The 22,322-nt window shown below is 42.4% G+C and overlaps 1 protein-coding gene across 3 annotated transcripts in view; it reads left to right on the top strand.

The window, feature by feature from the left end:
* PIP4K2A (phosphatidylinositol-5-phosphate 4-kinase type 2 alpha) overlaps positions 1 to 19,580 on the top strand; it is a 75,261-nt gene extending 55,681 nt beyond the window's left edge. Inside the window, exons 5-10 of one of the 3 annotated variants that reach the window (XM_063127752.1) lie at positions 145 to 291; positions 3,099 to 3,137; positions 6,097 to 6,210; positions 12,668 to 12,908; positions 14,712 to 14,815; positions 16,549 to 19,580. In XM_063127752.1, the coding sequence (XP_062983822.1) occupies positions 145 to 291; positions 3,099 to 3,137; positions 6,097 to 6,210; positions 12,668 to 12,908; positions 14,712 to 14,815; positions 16,549 to 16,629 (726 nt within the window). In that variant the 3' untranslated portion in view covers positions 16,630 to 19,580. The remainder of the gene's footprint in view (positions 1 to 144; positions 292 to 3,098; positions 3,138 to 6,096; positions 6,211 to 12,667; positions 12,909 to 14,711; positions 14,816 to 16,548) is intronic. The other 2 variants (XM_063127769.1, XM_063127761.1) reach the window with 2 other exon arrangements.
* The last annotated feature ends 2,742 nt before the right edge of the window (positions 19,581 to 22,322 follow it).

Here is a 22,322-nt window from a genome sequence, read left to right as displayed (position 1 = left end):
ATAACTTTTTAGAACAATTTAATGTGTCTGAATTTACCTGTTCCTTTTATGTACCTGTACTATAGCTGTTCTACAGTATCCATCAGAGTATGTATTAAAGTTCTAATATTCCTTCCTTTTTTTTTGTTGAAAATTTTGCTCTAGTTTATAGTGGAATGTCATGGCAATACACTACTTCCCCAATTTTTGGGCATGTACCGGCTTACCGTTGATGGAGTTGAAGTATATATGATTGTTACAAGAAACGTATTCAGCCATCGTTTATCTGTTTATAGAAAATACGATTTAAAGGTGAGCAGTATCTGTTGTTTATGGACATTGCAGTTGCTATATTAACAGTTTTTAAATGGTAACAATTCTGTTGGGTACTTTAGAGTCTAACCATTGCGGAGCATTAGAAAAGGGAAAAAAATTGAGCAAACACTTTTGTTAAGCTATGATTACTAAAATAGAATTTGTGGCTTTTCTACTGCCAAAACCTTTTTATGGAAATAAGATAATTTGAGCTGCTTTGTGTGTTGTAAAGGAAGTGGCTTAGCAGAAGTGTGTTAGCTAAAAGTAGCTAAGTGCTAATGGTTGCAGTCAAAGCTATAGGGAAGGGGGAAGGGTTGAACAGGCTCTCATGTCCTTAATGCATTTTGTAGACTGCGACAACTTCACTCTGCATGCAGATTTTCTATAATGAATAGAACTACTTTAATAGGTTAAAGCAGAGCTCTGTATCACTTTGATATGTTAAAACTAATGTACCTAGTGGTAGATTGAGAAGCCATATTAAGTAACTCCACCAAATACATTTTAAGCTGCAATTCTATATCCATTTACCTGGGAGTAAGCCCGGTGGAATTGAATGGGACTGAGTAGACATGTGTAAGATTGTGGTGCTGGTGTTTTTAGGACCGACTTAACACACTGGCCCAAATTAGCGTCTCCGTATCTTACCTTATTTCCTTCGCAAGGAATGTGGCGAGCTGAAAAAATGTACGTCTGAATTGGAGATTGAGCAGCCTTTTTCTCAGGAAAACTGACCTTCAGTGGACCTTATTTTTACCAGCAGATACGTGCTATATTAGCAAAAGAAAACAAAAACCTTCCCATACGGTCTGTGCTTAAAAAAAAAAAAAGAAGACCTTCACATTTGCTGAGACAGACTGAAACATAATTGTAAAGTGTGACTTGAGTGCTCAGAATCCAGAATACAAATAATCTACATTTTATTGGCTGACTTTTCTTATCTTTTGTTTTAAATAGCTTTGACTGCAACCATTAGCACTTATCTTGACCAGGCTAATTTTGAATGACATTATTAAGGTTTTGTTTAACCCCCTTTTGGCTGGAGCATACCCTGTTCTAATCTTCCAGATATGTTTATTTCAGAATTTTTGAATCGCTCCACATCACACATCATCAGACAAGCGCTTTATCACACACTCCTGGCCAGTCATGGTTTTTCACTGGTCCTTGTGACAACATTGCCCGCCTCCCACATGTCTCCTGCTCCCTCTGGTCTTTTTTTCGCGACAAAATAAGACCCAGTAAATTCAGTTTTGTTTTCGGAGGCGAAACTTGCTGCCATTTCCTGCTGGGTGCAGGAAAACCAGCATCATAAAAACGCCCACTGAATGGGCCATGTGGTTGTGGCTGCTTCCTTTTTCTTCCCTGTGTAAAGAAAGCGGAAGCTTTTCATTGCTATTGTGGGACAGCAGGAGGCCAAAGCGACAGTAGGGAAATGCAATTTCCCCCCATCTGTTGACACTCCTAGAGAGGTATTGGAGCAGCGTATAACAAATACAAATGCAACATACAAAAACTTTGCAATGAGATCAGAAGCATCAATAAAACAGCAGCTGGAGTTTAGTCCTTAGTCAGGAAAAGAAAACCCTTTAGCAAACAGAAAGCAAAGTAATGTAGATGCGTGCCTGATCTCACTTGGAAGAGCATTCCATAGGGTGGGAGCAAACACCCTACTCCTGGTGGTTTCCAAGTGGATTTCTGATCCATGAAGAACCACTAGGATTGTCTATAATTCCCATCATTACCAGACAGGATGGCCATGATGTGGGTTGTACTCCAAACACAACTGGAGGGCACTGGGTTGGTGAAAGTTTCCTTATACCTTCGCCTTTATATTAGTATAAATAGTTTTCTGAAGTCAACAGAATTACTGCCTGTCAGTTTCTCCGTCTGCCAAGAGTCACATGCAGTTGACATTGACACTTTCAGACATCACGGCTCTTAGATCTACAAATTCAATTATATAAATCAATTTGAATTTAAACCTGTCTCACCATCTGCATTCTAGTATTGTCAAGTAAGAATTGGTATTTCGTAAGGTTGTCAGACCGGTCAGTTGACACAAAATCAAATTATTTAGAGTCAGCCTGCCCAACGTTTTGGAGATGATTGCCTCCCTCTATCTATGTGCTCTACCCCAAAACCTGTCACTGCAGTGTGGAGTTTTTGACCAGTGCAGATAGCTCCTGACGAAGGTGTTCATCTCCAAAATGTTGGGCAGGCACAAAATAAGCAGGCATTCGCAATGATTTTGTACCATTTTTGCTTTTTTGGCTTTTGACTAATCTTGCTTAGCATCTCTGTGCAATGTTGCTAATTATCCTTAGATTGATTACTTTAATTACAGTGGGTACAGGCAGTAAGTTTTGATGGCACTTTCCATTACAGATTAAGACTTGTCAGTTGTACTACATTATTACTGAAGTTTTCTCCAGAGGGTTATAGTGAAATTAAAGATAATAGCGATAGGACAATGAGAATCCAAATCTCTATGGAGAGAGTGTTCTTTTGTTAGATGTATTCTGTAGCCTCGCTTTCACAGAGCTGCTGTTAAGATGTTTTGGTAGACTATTTTTTGATAAAAGTATTTTTTTGTTATACTTATGTTAACCTACTGCCATGACAGATTATTTGTATTGTATTTTGGAATTATTTGTAAATCATAATATAATCTGAGTGAACTCAGATTAATTTTGTGATACGTTTATGGTAAAAAATAATTGAATTTAATGAAGTAATTCTGTATAAAATTGCACCTAAATGTTATTTCCAGCTGGATTTTTGATACAGTGTTTCTGTTTCAGGGCTCTACAGTAGCAAGAGAAGCCAGTGACAAGGAAAAGGTATGGCAAAGTTATATTTATATAGTTACAGTCACCTAAGGTCATTTTTTTAAAAACAAAGCAAAATAGTGGTGATTGTACATCATTGTTTTGCAGTTATGTTGCCTGTAAATAGATTTAGGCTTCAATCCTGTACCCACTTAGCTGGAGCAAGCCTCATTGACCTTAAACCAGCACCATGTACACTGATGGTGCTATATAAATTAATAATAATAATAATAATAATAATAATAATAATAATAATAATAATAAAAGGCAAATATTCATGGGGGCCCGCTTGCTAGTTGTGGCAGATCACACTCTTCTGAATGAAAGCCTTTTGAAGGCTTATTTAAGCTCTTTGCCCTAAAAAAAATGATAGCCCAATTAGACAAGTTGGCGATGAATGTCCATAACTGGATCACCCATCTCTTCAGATTTCTGAAAAATAGCTACAGGGAAGAGGATTTGGATTAGGACTACTGATTTTGGGGAGGGGTTGAATCCTTACCTCCACACTACTTTCCAAATGAGAAATGCCCCCACCCCTGCTATTTTTATGTCTATTTTGAGCATTTATATTTAGGATGCCTCTTGGAGAAAATTTTAAAACACACTACAACAGAGCAATATAAAAACATTTTTAAAAATAGGGCAAACCTAATAGGCTACATAGTAGTTGGAGGATATCTTTCATAGGTGGATGAAGGACACCCAAGGATTTCTCAGCAGCAGCTGCTTTTTCCTAACATTTAAAGAGAATGGAGATCTGATCAGAAGTCCCCATAATTTCATCTACTTTGGCTCTGAGTAATTAGAACTGCAAACATGTGGTTAATCGATACTAACAGCAACACTTGTATAAATGTGGCAGACTCCGGCAAGCTATGCTAGAATTGGCCAATCCCTATATGATCACTGTCCATCCTTAGCAGAGTATTACAGCAACTGTACTGGTAAATCCCCATACAAACTTGGAGAACTTTTCATAGAGAACAGCTCACATATTTGTACAAACCTATGTAACCCTGCGATGGTCACTGGGAAAGCTGCTGTTTAGATGCAGCCTTAGGGTGCTTCCAGAGATTTTGTTTTGCATCACCTACAAACTACATAATTAAGGTGGCAGTTGCTAAATCAGTATGGCTAGCACAGTATGGCTATCAGCATGGCTAGTACATACTGCTAGATCAGTATGGCTAGCACAGTGTGGCTATTAGTATGGCTAGCACAGTATGGCTATTAGCATAGCTAGCACATACAGCTAAATCAATATGGCTAGCACTATCTCATCACAGGATGTTGATGGTAGCTCTGTATTAGCCTTCCCCAACTTGGTGCTCTTTAGACTGCAACTCCCATAATTCCCATCCAGCTATTATCCCCTAGTCCAACACATATGGAAGGTACTAAGCTGGGAGAGGCTGCTCCATTCCCATACAAAAGGAAGCATTTCTTGAGATCCTTCCTGGTTCTGTGCTATCATTGCTGCTGAGAGCAATGTGTAGGGGCACCCTTAGTCCTTCTTATGAAAAGAGGAGTCCCGTCCCCCCCCGGAAGGCTGCCTTGCCTGCTCCAGAGCATTTACTTCATAAAGTAAGAAACTAACGAACAGAAATTTATTTATTTATTTATTACATTTCTATACCGCCCAATAGCCGGAGCTCTCTGGGTGGTTCACAAAAATTAAAAACATTCAAAGTATAAAACAACAGTATAAAACGATAACATAAAATACAATAAAAAGAATTCTTCAGGTGTATAATCAACAATAAAACCTAGTTTCAAATAGACCATTAAGGCGCATCTTGGAATTTCACCATAGCCAAACTTGCCTGGCCGCTTTCACCATAATGGTCCATGCTGGGTTCGCACGTCACAATAAGCTCCACTAACACAAACAAGGCTGACGACCCACCGTGGCTTATTGTGTCGCGTCTAATAGTTCACAACCACTGCTGGAGGACAGGAGAGTCATTACCTATATATGTTTAAATATAGTCTACATGCATACTCCGAGACCAGCCATGTAACAATATTATGTTTTAACTGAAGCATTAAAGTCAGTGAATGAATGGGCTCAAAGATAAAAATGGTTGCAGCATCTCTCAATACCATGGTCACCTTCTGGAGAACACACAAGTCTTAGACCTACTCGTAAAGTTCCTATACCATAGATGGGGGGTGGGCAACAAGCAGCCCATGAGTCGCATGCAGCCCCTGCTGCCTCTCCCAAATTGGTTAAAAAAACATTTAAAGGCATTTGTAGCAGCTACAGAGCACCCAAAGGGTCAACTTCAGCTTGTTTGCAAGCAACCCAATTTTGACCCTTTGGGCATTCTGTAGCAGCTACAGATGCCATTTTTATTGTTATTTTATTTTTTTTAAAAAAAATTAGGGTCTGCAGTGGGGCGGGGAGGGTGGCCTGCTGAGGAGGAGGATCCGGGGATGGGATGGGGTGGGGTGGGGCGGAAAGGGCACCTCTGCTATTGCTATTGGGAAGATTCAAAGCATCTGAACAGGACCTTCTCGATGTGTGTTACTTGCAAGATATTCCGATGGGGGATGTAGTTGCAACCAAAGACCTGTAAAACTGCAATGAATACTGGCAGTGAGATAATTAAAATGTTAGTCTTATAGATGAGCAACATATCCCCCCTTCTTTTTTACTGTGAATACTTGAATGCCTTAATGTAAGCAAATCAGTCACAAAAGCAAATTAGGGATCTCTTAATGAGAGAGGAAAATAGGATGCAGATGTGTGTAAATGTCGAGTAAATGCTTTATTCCTTACGTTAGTGTGTTACTGGTGCACCCTGGTGCCATAGCCCATTAGTGCCCCCTTGTGGCTCTTATTTTGCATTTTTGATAGCTCTGAATGTTCAGTTCTGCGACGATGGTTTCACTGAACATGTTTGTTTCATTGCATTCATTGTTTTGAAACGTTTTTTATGTGCCAGCTTTTGTCTGTCTGCCTTAGGCCAAAGAATTGCCAACATTCAAAGACAATGACTTCATCAATGATGGTCAAAAGATTTATATTGATGACACCAACAAAAAGATGTTCCTTGAAAAACTTAAAAAGGACGTTGAGGTAAGAATATTGTCTGATCAACTCTAAGTGTGGCACACTTATTTATTTGTTTTATTGTGGTTTATAATATTTTTGGCTGCTTTTAAGGGCAGAAGCCCTCCAAAGATGGCATAAAACCAATACAATAATAAAACCAGTAAAAACGGTAATAGCAGCAAACATTTGAAAAAACATCAAACACCAGCATAAAGTTTAAAGCACAGAACTGCAGCTACAACCCAGTCCGAAAAAACATACTCAGGACAAGGCCAAAGTAAAGTAGTACATTTTCAGTGCCTTCCTAAAAGTCCGCAATGGACCCCCCTTTTGGAACTTATTCCAGAGCTGTGGGGCCACTGTGGAAAAGGCCCTCTCTTGAGCAGTCGCCCACAACTGTCCTCAAATGTGGGCAAATGAGAAGTGCCTCCCTTGCTGATCATAACGTGCAGGCAGGCTGATATGAGTGAAGGCAGTCCTTCAAGTAATTTGGTCCCAAGTCATTTAAGGCTTTAAAGGTCAAAACCAGCAGTTTATATTGGCCTTGGAAACACACCAGTAACCATTGCTGCTGATGCTGTATAGGCGTTATATAATCTACTTGTCTCACCACCATCAATGCTCGAGCGGCTACATTATGCACCAGCTGAAATTTCCAGATCATCTTCAAAGGCAGCCCCACATACAGTTGATTACGGTAGTCTAGCCTGGATATCACTAGTACATGGATAACTGAGGCAAGATCCATCCTTTCCAGATAGGACTGCCGCTGGCCTACATTGGTAAAATGCTTCTCCAATTAGCGCAGAATCCAGGAGGACTCTCAAACTATGCACTTTGTCCTTTAGAGGAAGTGCAATCCCATGTGAGACAAGTTGTAAACCTCCATCCAGAGTAGTTGGTTTCCCATCCAACAGCACCTCCATCTTTTGGATTAAGTTTCAGCTTGTTTACCCTCATTCACACCAAAAGAACCTCCAGAGACTGGTTCATGAGTTTGGCAGGCTGCCTGGGAGGTGTAGATGGAAACAAGAAGTAGAGCCGAGTATCATCCGCATACTGATGACACTTCAGCCCAGTCTTCTTGTTTATTTATTTTATTTTATTTAAGCATTTTTATGCTGCCATTCAGCCAAAAAAAAGGCTCTCATGGTGGCTTACAAAAGTATTTCTTGACAGTCCCTGCCCACAGGCTTACAATCTAAAAGACATGACACAAAAGGAAAGGGGATTGGGAGGGAGGAGGAAGGGGGGGGAAAGGAAAGCAAATTCAGGCACTACAATCTTAGTTGCAAAGTTCAGCAGTTAAAGTTGACAGTTGGCAGCAGGAGGGAGGGGGCTCTTAGCTGGAGCTGGACCCAGGCACGATGGAGAGGTGCCTGGCTGCTGCTTCCTCCCTCACTGGTGGCCTCTGCAGAGACAGTTGGCAGCAGGAGGGAGGGGACTCTCAGCTGGAGCTGGACCCAGGCACGATGGAGAGGTGCCTGGCTGCTGCTTCCTCCCTCACTGGTGGCCTCTGCAGAGACAGTTGGTAGGAAGAGAGAGGGGGCTTTCAGCTGGAGCTGGACCCAGGCACGATGGAGAGGTGCCTGGCTGCTGCTTCCTCCCTCACTGGTAGCCTCTGCAGAGACAGTTGGTAGGAAGAGGGAGGGGGCTCTCAGCTGGAGCTGGACCCAGGCACGATGGAGAGGTAATTGTTGACTTCACCCAGTAATTTCATGTAAATGTTAAAAAGCATGGGGGACAAGATGGAACTTTGTAGCATCTGCAGCCTAATAGCGATAGGATGGAAACAGAGTCCCCCAGCACCACCTTCTGAGACCGCTCCTCCAGAAAGGAGCAGAACCATTTCAAAAGCATGCCTTCCAAGGCCATTCCAGATAAATGATCCAGAAGGATACCATGGTTGATGGTATCAAAAGCCGCTGAGAGGTCCAGAAGAACCAAGAGGATTACACTCCTCCCATCCATTCCCCAGCATAAGTAATCAGCCAGGATGACCAAAGCTGTTTCCATCCCATAAACAGCTTTGAAACCTGATTGGAATGGATCTAAATAATCTAGAAGTGTAATCTAAAACAATCTAAATTTAGCATTAGTAACACATACCAGAGAGCTCTACCCCACAAATACTTTAATAAAAGTTGTGGATCAGCCTGTAAATTCTTTGTCCTTGACAGTCGTAACCCATTGAGCAAGTGCAAATATAAGAACAGTAAGCTCATGATATAATGGGATTACAGTATTATTCTTACTAAAGTTGAAACTAGAGAATGTTATGATTTTCCTTCTCTGGCCCAGTAAACTAGCTTCAGAGAAAAGAGCTTAAGGCTTGCTGCCTCATGTTTCTTTTGGAGTGTAGGTGTACATACCTATGTTTTAATATAACTAAAAATCTTGTCATGAAGAGAAATACAAATCTCTTTCCTAGAGAAGACACGTGACTTCTTGATTTGCGCTTTGGAGGCTTCTTTTATACATCTTCTTCTTATTATTATTTATTTATTTATTTATTTATTTATTTATTTATATAGCACCATCAATGTACATGGTGCTGTACATCTCTTCTCTGGGAAACAGACCTGGCTCTCCCGTTAGCCAGATGCCAAAAGAGAGACAAGGTGCTGGTAAAAAACACACAATGGCCGTGTTCAGAAGACACACCATGGCTTTAACCATGGCGGTTAAGCCAGGAAACCAGGCTGTGTTCAGAAGACACCTTAAAACACAGCTTTAACCATGGTAAATAAAGCAAAAAGGCTTACTATTCACCATGGTTAAAGCCATGGTTTAAGGTGTCTTCTGAACACAGCCTGGAACACAGCCTGGTTTCTTGGCTTAACCGCCATGGTTAAAGCCATGGTTTAAGGTGTCTTCTGAATGGGCCCTATCTTGCCTTTAATAAACTCTTCTTTAATTAGCTCATAATTAGCTCCTGTTAGCCAGCCTGAGAGCTTTGATTCTGGCAGCAGATTGAGAGGAGCGACGGATAGGGCTGGGGTGGGGGTGGGGGGCTGCCTGCTTCGGCTGCTTTGCCCACCTCACCATCGCTGCCTTGCCGAGAGTCAAAGAACAAGGAGCGGAGCAGCCAGTCAGTCAAAGTACTGCTGTGCAACGGTCCAAACTGGCTGGCTGAATGTGCAGGGAGTGGAAGCTGCTGGGCACACAGGCACGTCATCAGGGGGAGCAGGGGGAGCAGGAGGGGAGGCCAAGAGAGGAAGCCCAAGCAGGTGGGGCTGCACCTTGGCACAAAGCCGTTAGCGCCTGGCAAAGGAATGAGTCCTTGGGGCCATCATCGCTGAGGATTCATCTTGCCTGTCCTTCGCTCACAGTGGATTGGTGGTGGCAGCAGGAAGTGCCCCTCCCTCACCAGCAGGCTTCCAGAATCTGCCCCCCCCACACACACACACTCAGCTGTGCAGTCTGCTGCACCCACTCTGAAAGCACTTGTGGAGACCCCCCCAGTGCTTGCAAAAGCTCCTCAGGTGGGGGTGAGGGTGGCAGGGAAGCAAAAGCACGAGGGGGGAAGGGAGAGGGAGAGGATGAACAGCGTGCACCTTCCAAGCCAGGAAGCACTCAGCTGTGCGGAGAGAGCGAGGATAAGGGGGAGGGAATGTTTGGTTTGGTCATGTTTATTGCGACTTTGCAAGAGGAAAAGCAAAGAACAAGGATTCAGGGTCCTGTCTTCCTTTCCCCCAGATTGCACACACACACACACACACACACACACACAAACACACACACCCCAAATTGAATTTTTAAAAGCCTTCTTCCCTCTGCCCCTTTGGTTTAAGGGGGCAGATGGGGGGGCTACTGATTGTGGGGTGGAGGGGGAGACTGCAAAAGCACTACGTCTTTATTTAGAAGTATATCCCATTAAATTCAATGGGCTTTACTCCAAGTAGCACCATTCCTGGTATCCCAGCTGATACATTCTGGGACAAGCAGCAAAGAAACACATCATCATCATCATCATCATCATCATCATCATCATCATATATCCTTCCCTTTCTCCAAGGAGCTTTGGATGGTATACAAGGAAGGTTATCCCACCACCACCTCCTATTATCCTCACCACAGCCCTGTGAGGTTGGCTGGGCTGAGAGAGTGTCAGTGGTTCAAGGTCACCCAGTGAGTGCCATGGCTGAGTGGTGTTTGAACCTGGGTGTCCTCGGCCAGACTAGCCACCACACATTAAACTACAGTTTGTGTGGCTCCTTTAAGTTCAACATATTAATGCCTATTTGAAACAAAAACAGTGCATATCGTGTCCTGGATTTTATCCTCCCAGCGCCCCTATGGTGTAGGTTAGATTGAACAGTAGTGACTGGCCCATGGTCATCCAGGGAGGAACGATAGAGCACTCTGTGCTGGTCTCCCTCAGGCAGAAAAACGTCTTGAATTGTTCCTACTGGGGAATAACTTTATGTGCCGCTATCCCCACCTCAAATTTCCTTACATCATAGGAGACGGGGAGGTGCACCCATGTCTCACAAACCCTGATGCGGTGAGAAGTTCTTGGTTGCTTATCTGAACAGCTGGAACGGTGTTAATTCTAATTGATCTCAAGTTGAATGTGATCAATTTGCTATTAATACTTTCCCAGTCCCTGTGTTGCATCAAGTATCTTGCGAAATGGAGGAAGAATTCCAGTGTTCCGCTACTAGACATAAAATGGTTTGAGAGCACAGCCCATTTTGTCCTTAAATACTTGAATATTCATGACACTTTGTCTTGAATTGTTGAAATACACTGGGTGGTTTGTCTCTGAAATATGGGTCAAATTGTGCTTCGGCTGTTTAAGTATGACAGACTCTTAGAAGGTCAGTCATGTAATTGTGTTTGGAGTGGCATGTACACCATTGGCTTAAAATTCATACAGAAGTATCATTAAATTTGTATGTAGGCAATTACTGTGAAGTGGCTTGGCATCTCATGCTGCTAATGGAAAGATAGAACTGCATCTTGGGGGGTTTAAATGTTTGTTTTACTTCATTATTTTGCTGAGGGAGAGCACGTTAGCAGCTCTGCTCTGAAGACTTAACACTGCTCATATTTACCCCTTCTTCTAAAATTTAAATTTGAATGCACTTAAAAATTTATGCTAACTAAATCCTTGATTACTATGCGGAATAACAAATTCCTGAGCCATAGCTTTGCTTCTGATACAGGGCATTCTTCAGTTGGGATGAGTTCTTCTAGAAAAAACCTGGCCCCATTTCCTGGAGCTGGTTGATTATTCAGCCTGGCTTCCAGTCGCACGCAGCTACCACGTGACTAATCAACTCCATGTGCCATTGCAGCAATCTTTAAATGTATAGATAATTTGTTTGTCAAAATTCATGCTATAAAGGTGATTTAAATATTACACGGCTCCAATCTTAACTGGTCTTGAGAGCCAAAGTAGGCATGACATTTGTCACTTGATTTTGCCTTGCGTTACTGATACAAGGGTTGGGGGAGCCCAAGCTGGATCTGATCCATTGCATAGTGGGAGTGGTGCTTTAACTCTTTGCCCCTGGCATGGTCCTGATTGGAATTGCCCCCCCTCCCCCGGTGCTATTCACAATGGGGATGAGATCTCCCATTGGTGCTACTGTGAATAGCCAGTATGGGTGTATGGGTGATCCAGCTCCCCACAGAAGGCCAAACCACATGACAGATGTCATGTCTAATTTGGTCCCAGTTAGAAGACAGGGAATGTCTTCTCCTTGCTGCCTGGTCAAACTGCTTTCTATGAATCTTACAGATCTCTTTCTTTAAAACCACCATTTCAAAACATCTTTCCTGAAGCACTAGATTCATCTCTGTCTCACCTGTCCCCAGTTCAACCATACTGCAACCAAACACTGCTTTTCTTTAGTGCATGCATATGGTCAAAGTGGGTAGAAATTTATGCATAGACCCAGGAGTCTATATGCACATATACTCAGAGCTTTACACATTTTGGGATGTATGTTCACAGGTCACTTGGCAGAAATTAAGGATGCTGCATGGAGATCAGAATACCCTGCTTTCCTCCCCCCCCCACACACACACCTGGTCAGATACAAATAGCAGAATTATGTTGATGGTGGGAAATGAAGCCATGTATTTCACTGGCATTTGGTTGCAAATATTATAGTAGTGCTGGCTGAATTTTAAGTAGGTCCAATTAGCCATCACAACTAAATTGATAGCTCTATTCTCCATGATTGATAGCTCTAATCCCCCTTTTAAGGCCGCCTAAGTTAGTGGCTAAATCATAGTTAGAGAATCTGTCTCTCTACTTTTTCTTTCATACCAGACTATCCGTTATGCATGACGTTATAGAAGGATCCTACTTATTTTTCCATTAAGTCCCATATTTTTGGTTTTTAGCTGAGCAAGCCTGTTTTAGTCGAAAGTAACATTTACTACAGGAAAGGTGTCTTTTCTTAGCTGTATCTGTCATTCTTTATTCTTTCCACGGTAACTGACACTCTGCATTTTTGCCATCTAGTTCCTTGCTCAGTTAAAACTTATGGACTACAGCTTGCTGGTTGGAATTCATGATGTTGAGAGAGCAGAACAGGAAGAGATAGAATGTGAAGAGAACGATGAAGATGAAGGAGAAAGCGATGGGACTCACCCAATTGGAACACCTCCAGATAGTCCAGGAAATACACTGAACAGCTTGCAGCCTTTAGCTCCAGGAGAATTTGATCCAACCATTGATGTTTATGGAATAAAATGCCATGAAAGTAAGTGATCTTGCTATAAATATTTAGATGTGGGAGACATTTTTATTTTTGCGTGAATCTCTGAACTCTTAAAAGCAAATCAAACCACATAAAGACAAAAAGTATCCAGCACAATATCAGTCACTCATCAGAGTAGGATTTTTAGCTGCTTTCTTGTAACCACTAAAGTTGAATAGAGGATCTATAACATTTGGCTATGATATTTTAACATCATGCACTTCTTGTCTGAGAAAACAGTACACCAAACAGTTCACTGATAGCACAAACAATTACTATATTGTTTTAGCCACTTGCATTGCTGAATGCTGTGGAAAGATCAAGAGATTATTCTTAGCTAGTATTCCAGGCAAGAGCTTCCTTTTGCATTCAGCTGGAAAAATCTATTTTCTAAACATCACTGTTCTTTATAATGGCAAATAAACCACTATCATTAGTATTGGCTTACCAAAAGAAGCAGCTTTGGTATATCAAAGGCTCTCTGTTTTTAAACATGAAGATCAATTCCATATTTCTTTTCTAAAGACAATATGGAAAACTGTCCAATGTAGGGATAATGGAAATAGGCTTGTGTGGAAAACGCCAAAAAGCAGAGCTGTTCTGGTCTGCATTCATAGAAAATAACATTTCAAAATAAGAAAAACAGATTTATTCCAAATATTGAAAGCATTTGTAAAATATACAAATAACCATTGTCACTGGGCATTGCAAATTAACGCAAGAACACTAGCATGTTGTTACTCCTGCCGATCCTACAAATAAACGTTTGTCACAAATATGTTGTAAACAGAGCACTCCTATACAAGCCTACTCAGAAGTAAGTCCCATTGAATTCAGTGGGGCTTACTCCCAGATAACTAAGTGTGGTATTGCAGTGTATTTAAAAGGTTAAAGCCGGGACGGGCAACTTGTAGCCTTCCATTTGTTATGGCCTACAGTTCTGATTATCCCTTATCATTGGCTACGGCTAATGCAAGTTGTAGGCCAAAATATCTGGAGGGTCAGAAATCACCCACCCCAACAGTTTCTGCAGCTGAAATTCTCCCCACGGCCTGAGTTCGATCCCAGTGGAAGCTGGTTTCAGGCAGCCGGCTCGGGTCGACTCAGCCTTCCATCCTCCCGAGGTCGGTAAAATGAGTACCCAGTTAGCTGGGGGAAAGGTAATAATGGCCAGGGAAGGCAATGGCAAACCACCCTGCTATAAGGCCTGCCAAGAAAACGTCAGCAAAAGCTGGCGTCCCTCATAGAGTCAGTAATGACTCAGTGCTTGCACGAGAGGTTCCTTTCCGTTCCTTTCCTGGTTTCAGAGAAGATTTGAGGTGTTTACATAATTTACTCATATACCGGAAAGCATGGAAATGCTAAGTTAAGGTGTCTGCCTTACCATCTGTGCCATGTAAGCAATAAACCCATTCTGCAGTATCAGTGTCTTTGTACCCACACCTCTTTCGGCCCCAGTTCTCTTCTTCTGCAAATTGGAGGTAATGCCGAAGCTTGGGTCAGTGTTGTGTCAAACTTTAATAAGATACATGCTTTCATACTTTTGAAGTCTCCATCTTCCTTGGTTAGAAAAGAATCGTAAAGCCTTATATTATCAAAGAATGAAAAGATTGATGGGAGTTGTGTAAATCCTTTAAGTTATGAGGTCTTGAACCCAACAAGCTATTAGAGGGATAATAATGCCACCTACCACCATTACTGCCAATGTCTTGCCTTCATTTATTCCAACTTCCTTCCATAAATTTATTTAATCTCCTGGAGATAAATACATGCATAACTTTAGTTACATGATTTTGCCCCCTGCAGATGCACCAAGGAAGGAGGTATACTTTATGGCCATCATTGACATTCTTACTCATTACGATGCAAAAAAGAAAGCTGCCCATGCTGCAAAAACAGTCAAACATGGCGTGAGTATCCCTGATGTACATAATCCTAGTCTGTCAAGTTATTTTCAAGCGTTCACCGTTATATGTACTCTAACGTACAATTGCTGACATTCCCTTGATCTGGAGTCTCCGATGCCCAAACTAGATGAGGTGAACAAGATGCTGGAGATCTATGACTGCATCTCCAAATGTTTCCTTTTATTTTGAAAAACAGTCAAGAGGAGGGGCCTGGTTGAATTAGGGCTTCGTTACTGGGGGAGGCGGAGGCCAACCCTTCCCTCCCATACCATTTTTCCAATCTAAATGATCCCCCTCCCCATAAGCTGCCATTTGCCCACCTGCTGGGAAAACACATAGGTATGGATCTCCTGTGTCTCGTCTAGTTTAGAGCGGAAAGATTCCCTGGCAAACAATTTGAAGATTGTACAATTACTCCCCCAGGGTATATTTACTGAAGTGTAATTGGGTTTACTTTTTAAATTACATGTCTGTCAGCAATTTGTACCTTTTGACACAGGAGGGTACAGATGGTGAAGCTTCTTATTTACAAAGCATTCTTGCAAAGATCATTATGAATAGAGCTTGGGGGGGCAGGTGGGAGGGGAGCATTGGCAACTGTTTCATGGGCTGCAGTATCAGGGTGTGCATTTTGCATGTGTTATTTGTGCAGTTAGTTCTCGCCTTGTTAGCATTGTTAATCTTCCATGTATCTCAACCTACATTTGGTGATTTGTCACTCATCCATGCCGTTTCTAAGCCCATCTACTAAACCTTTTGCTGCACTCATGCCACAATAATTCAATTTCTAAGTCATGGGTGTAGAACCTCAGGGGGAGGGCAGCAAATCTGCCCCTCCAGGATTCCCCAGATGGCCACATCTCCTTTCCCTGACCCCACCTTAGTTCAGGGTTTCCTGACAGTTGTGCAGCTTTCCCCGACCCCATTCTAAAAGCTTGAAATGGGAAGGTTACAACAGCTGGGATTGTTTAGCTTGGAAAAAAGGAGGCTAAGGGGTGATATGATAGAGGTGTACAAAACTATGCATGGTGTGGAGAAGGTGGATAGGGAGACATTTTTCTCCTTCTCTCATAATACTAGAACCTGGCACTCATCCCATGAAGCTGATAGGAGGGAAATTCAGGTCTGATAAAAGGAAGTACTTCCGCACGCATAGTTAAACTATGGAATTCACTACCACAAGATGTAGTGATGGCCACCAATTTGGATGGCTTTAAGAGGGTGTTAGATAAATTCCTGGAGGAGAAGGCTATCAATGGCTACTAGTCCTGATGGCTATACACTACCTCCAGTATCTGAGGCAGTAAGCCTGTTTGCACCAGTTGCTGGGGAATGTGGGTGGGAGGGTGCTGTTGCACCGTGTCCTGTTTGTGGGTCTGTGGTCAATAGCTGGTTGGCCCCTGTGTGAACAGAGTGCTGGACTAGATGGACTCCTGGTCTGATCTGGCATGGCTCTTTTTATGTCCTAATGAAATGTCTCTCCTAAGCCTTAGTTATTGGCAGTAAGAGCATTACACTGAAACATGCCAGAATTTTTGGCATTTTGCCCCTGCCTATGAGCCTTTAGCCACCACCACCACCACTGTAGCCCCACCACCACGCCACACCCCGAGAGTGTCTCTGAAATGGAATTTGGCCTTCTGGCCAAACGGGGTTCAACACCCCTGCCACTGACTTCTCATTGCCTTCTGCCTAACCTGCTTCTTCGCCTCTCTCCTCTTACCCTCGCTTTCCAGGCCGGTGCCGAGATTTCAACGGTTAACCCCGAACAGTATTCAAAGCGGTTCTTGGACTTTATTGCCAACATCTTGACGTAACCTAATGTTCCGTTGGACAGATACAAGGTCTGGGAACAGCAGCAATGGCTACAAGTGTGTAAGGGATAACAGCTTCTTTTCAAAGGAACTCTCAAGTGCTCTCTTGCAGAAGGCATCCCCCTTGTTTACATCTGCTGGCAAAGATGACCGACTGGGGTGAAATACTTGCTTTAACAGCTGCCTGATTATGCCCAGCATAGTTCTAGCTATTTCTGATGCGTGTGTGTGTGCGTGTGCGTGTGCAGAAACAAATATAAATTAAACTAATAATAACTAAAATAGGTCAGCTTCTTACTCGGTGTGTGCATTGCAACAACAACAACACTCCGTGGATACTAGCTGAAATGGAATGAATGGTCAAAGGAGTCGGGAGGGGGGGAGGAAGGAAGGAAGGAAGAATATGTGCATGTTAAGTTCTACAATATTGGTATCAGAACTGTAAACTGTGGATCAGTTTATACTTTGAACTGAACGGTGCAAGACAGTATTGGTGGTGATGACGACTATGACCTTTCTGCAAATGTTACACTTAACGACCCTGCATGTTGGCACTTCTTACGAATAGCTCCATGTGCTGGAAGCTTTCCTGTTGGCAACTTCTTAAATTTTTATTTTATTTCATTCAACTGGCCCATCGCAACAGGAAATAGTCTTCCACCAGAGTTCAGAGTTTTGGCTCTTCTTCTTCATCTTCTTTTTACCAAGATCTAACGCCATAATCATGCTGTATGTTCTTTGCCAAGGGTCAACTTAATTGGAGGGGTGGGGTGGGGGTGGGCAGGAATATAGACTGTTTTAATTGTCTTACTACATGAAGATTTTACACTGTGTGTTTATCATATAGGAATTGAGTATGCTACAGAGGAAATCAAATCATGCATTTACAAAGAAATGCATGATTTTAGGCAATAATAGTATTTTCCACCACATGAACAAAGGAATAGGGGATGTCTGTTCATCTATAACTGATCAAAGAAGACATTTAATTGCTTACATGTGCTGTTTTTAATATTTTATTAAAATATTCCTTTTTTAAGCCCTAAATTTTACTGTTTACATTAATAGGAAAACAGGGATGCTTTTGAGTTTGTGCGCAGTATGTGAATCTGAAGTTTACATGTAAAGTTATTTCGCAGTACAGGTGAAGTAATTTCTTGAAGTGTAATATGCAGCAATGTACCCAAGCAGATGCTTCATTCACCTCCTTGATAGAAGATCTCTTTTTACAATGGTGACAGATTGTTTTGAGGTATTTTAGGTGGCATTTTTTAATTATTTCAATAACAATTAGCGGCATTGTGTTTTGTTTCCAAATTTCGTTATTTTACTGATTGCCTAAAATCGTGCTGTCACCTGTAACCTGTTTTAAAGTTTGGGGGAAGGTTCCAAGCTTCATAAAGGACAGAATTAGATATGCTTAAAATTACTACTTATACACTGTGCTAAAATTGTGCCTTTTTAACATTCTTCGTGGAAACAAGATAGGCAACTCGGAAAAAAAAGAAAATCACACTCTCCCCCTGCATCTTATAACTTAGCCCAGGAGTGCCAGGCTGCCTTCTCAAATGACGACATGCCAGTGCTGTTAAGATTGCAGTTGTGTATAATGTATGTGGTGTTGACTTCAGAGAAATCTGATAAAATAGCAGCTGATCTTGCTATTTTGTGTGGCCAAAGGCAATACCATCCTTGTACCTTTCTCCACTTTTTAAAGGGTTTTTGTGACCTTCTTAAACATATCTAAGTCAGTTTTATTTTTCCGCCAAAGATAATGAACTTAAAAAGGGGCAGGGTTGTTAATATAAGCAACCATCACTTCTTCCCTTGCGTTTGATCCACAAAAATTCTTGGACACTTTAAAGCCCACTGTATCTATGTGAAAGCAAGTGGAGGTTGAGATTTACAGTGGCCAGTCAAGAACATCCAGCCGTGTTAATTTTACCCAAGTCAGGACTGCTCAGTGATTGGCACTGGGATCTCCCTGGTCTCCTTGGGGAAGGGCCATAGCTCAGTGGTAGAACACATGGTTTGCATACACAAGATGCCACGTCCTATCCCTGTCATCTCTAGGTAGGGCTAGGAAAGTTGCCAGTAGAGAGCCACTGCCAGCCAATGCAGACAGACTGATGTCCTGGCTTGGCAGATTCTGGTCTTTCATCTCATCATCCCTGCTGCTGCTGCCTCTTTTCCCCTTCTGCTGCTTGAGCAAACTTCCCAACCCGCTATGGAGTCATTAGCGACTGTGCGAGGGAAGAGATATATAGTCCACACGAGCTTCCTCCCAACTGTGTTTTGCTTCCTCTTTGATCTATTCATAAACACCCACGATGGTTTGGTTTTTGTGATTCATGATGCTGCTGGTTCCACTCATTTTAAATGTATGTCAGCTATTGCAAATCTGGATGGCATATTAATTTCCTTAGTAACTTTAGTTTTGTTTAACACGTTAGAATAGCTGTAGCTTCTGTGTTAGGTTTTGACAGTCCATGATACTCCAAATTGCATCTTTCAATTTTGGATAAATTACAAAAATGATTAATTAGTGTAATAAGAAGAATTGTAATTCACTGATCTTTAACAAGGGATAGTTTGTATACATACATTCTTTCCACACCAGCTACCGTTTTCAGACATTGCTTTGAACAAATATTTGTGGGTTCCATTTTCTTTTTCATAACATTCATGTCTTTGAAAATTCCAATCTTCACAAGTAAACCCCATGTTTTCATGGGGGAGGCACTGTTGCAAGTTTGTAGCGCTCCACCTATCTCTCAGCTGATATGCCTAGAAATAATACTTCACCAAATAAATTGCCATCTCTTTTCCCACCTGAATTCCTATTGGTACGATCAGATGTGTTGTATACTGTATACTTGGGTGGATGGACACCGGAAATGCTACCACCAGTAACTTTTCAGGTTTATAAATAAACTTAACTAATTTCTACTGTGCTGCTAGGTGTGTCTCTTCACTTGTTGCATTATTCCACAGACTCCGAATTGTTTCTACTAGCAGGTTTTCTCAGCAGGTCTTCCCTAATGATGATCTGCATCATCATTATTTTAACATTAATTGTTAACTTGTATCTAATACCTGTGTAGAGAGGGTACTTCTCTAGAATCTCTAGAATACAATCTCTCTAGAATACGATCAGCACAATACGTTTTGCATGCTCTTCCCTTAAGGGAAAGTAAACACAGCAGACATCACACAATGTACTTTTCCCCTTTTAAAACTTCTTGATGTTCACAAAGGTGTGTGTGTATGTGTGTGTTTTACCTTCTTGCCTCTTCTGCCTCTGCATGCCAAATGTGAGCACGTCTGTCTCATCTTTCCCCATGAAACACCTGCTTAATCTTTCTGCCACTTTCTATGGTAGGCACTACAGGATTCACTCAAGCACCTTCCCCAGAAAATAGAGCCTTCATTCTCACTCATTGGTCACGGAGCCATCTCTTCTCCAGGGATAAAACCCTCCATTTCCTACACTGACCCTTTGATGGGACTTCATCTAGGTTCCCTACTTGGGAGTCCACTGAAGTTGAAAGTGCTTGGTCAGTAAGATTCAAAAGGCCTTGGAATTAAAGCTTCTTTGGAGTTTCTCTGGTAAGATTTATTTACTCATCCTTGGATACTTGCAAACTTTAAATATGTCCTAGAAGATAATAGGGCATGTGTTGCTACTTTCACACCCTTCTTGAATCCCTGTTGTGTGTGTTAGCTGTCGCAACCACCCTTTTTTCTTAAACGTTTGGATACATTGACCTACTAAGACTTCCTTAAGAGTAAAATCATACTCTTCACTTGCATGCTCATTTTACAACCTGGGCATTTAACCCTTCTTTCTCTGCTGCTCTGAACTCCCTCCCAAACCTCTACCTAAGAAAAATGGAACTGTTTCTGCAAAGGTTCAAGTGATTTCAATCAGATAAATGTCCACTATATGGCAGGATCTTTCTCAGGACAAGAGAATGCTGCTTTCCTTTAAATGTCTTGTATTACCCGGTGGCCAACTTACTGTTTCATTGGGTTTAACCCATTCCAGACAATCTCATTGTATTTAGTTTTAACTGGATTATTTCCTAACTGTTTCTTGTACATTTTCGCATAACCCACTAATAGGTCCAATATTTAACCACCTCAGCTGCCAGACTGGGAGTTCAGAATTGGCATTTGCATTTGTCATTGCTTCGATTGGAGAACAAACCATGAGAGGCCTTGAATTTAATAAAAACCAAGGTTTATGTCTACAACTCCCAGCATGCCTTGGGAAGGAGGCCAGACTTACTGGCCTTTGGCAGCCATTATGAGTGCATAGGCAGGTTGCTGCTGCATGTCTTTCACAACCCTGACTACTAAGGTTGGTCTCAAGCAGTCAATCTAATTCCACATAAAAGGAAACAACCCACATAAATGAGCTGTATCCCTTTGAGGGGCCAAACATGCTCAAAGGCATTCCATCCTGATATCACTGTTTCCTCAAAATCTGGTGGAAGCAAGTGCACAGCCCTTAAGAGGGAAGAAGGGGAGGCACTCTGTGCATGCCCAGAAACAGACCCAACAAAGGGGGGGAAGTGCCCGACCCAGCCCCGGCCCTTCAGTACAGGCTTCTGATGGAGCACTTGGTGGGTGTGAAGCACAGGCCAAGGCAGTCCCAGCAGGAATGGCCTGAGCTGGGCGCATCCACTGACAGCTGCTTACCTCCCCTCCTTGGCAATGGTTCTCTTCAAGAAGCAGCATCGGAAGCAAGAGGATGTCGGGCACCTGCGGGCTGCCAAAGGCATCCTGGTTGGTGTAGTACTGGCACGTAGAGTGGCTGATTTTAAATAAAGCATGGGTTAGCAAATCAGGTCACTATCTCTTAATCCTAACTCAGCTCCCACTTTCCTGACCTCTCACTAACTGTCTTTGTTCTCCTTTTTCCAACTGCCTTTCCCCAACTGCTACTCACCCCGCCCACCATTCCATTCTAGCCTCAGCTACTAGTCATTCCTCCATTCACTCTTCTGTTTCAATGGTATAGTCAGGCTTTTACATAAAAATCATACATTTTATTCAGTAATTCCTGAATCTTTCTTGAAATGTTGTGGTCTAGTTATAACAAGTGAAAAAATGTAGCATAAAAAATCTCAAGTTAAAAGGCCTTTGAAAATATATATTTTTTAAAATTCACTTGGCACTGGAAAGCCGTTAATACAGTCACTAGGCAAGCGTGCCTGGAAAAAATCCATAAGCAGGGTGCCACAACTAAGGCCATAGCTAGACCTGAGGTTTATCCCTGGATCGTCCAGGGCTCAAACCTGTTCATCTAGGTGACACACAGGGGATCCAGTGCTCAGGCAGGGGTGAACCCTGGATGATCCCAGGATAAACCTTAGGTCTAGCTGTGGCCTAAGTAGGCCTGCTCTCCAATTGTCTCCCATCACATGTCAGATGGTGTTCAAAGATTAGCATGTTATTCGGGGAGCTAGGCTTGTACCTACAACTCCCAGAATGCCTTGGGTGGGAGGGAAGATTTACTGGGCTTTAGTGGCCATCATCTGGAAGTGGCTTGCCATCCTGGGCCTGAAGGGAAAGTGCCTGGGGCCAGCTGCCTCGGTCACCAGGCACCATCGGGAGCAGGAGGGTGCAGCTTCGGTCCCATCACCGACAGCAACAACTGAACTGTCAGCCGGCTGGCTCCCTCACGGCCT

This window comes from Elgaria multicarinata, chromosome 1 (genome assembly GCF_023053635.1).
Source record: "Elgaria multicarinata webbii isolate HBS135686 ecotype San Diego chromosome 1, rElgMul1.1.pri, whole genome shotgun sequence".
In the NCBI taxonomy this organism is placed as follows: Eukaryota; Metazoa; Chordata; class Lepidosauria; order Squamata; family Anguidae; genus Elgaria; species Elgaria multicarinata.
The sequence above is the reverse complement of the archived record's forward strand: the minus strand, read 5'-3'. Positions and strand labels throughout refer to the sequence as shown.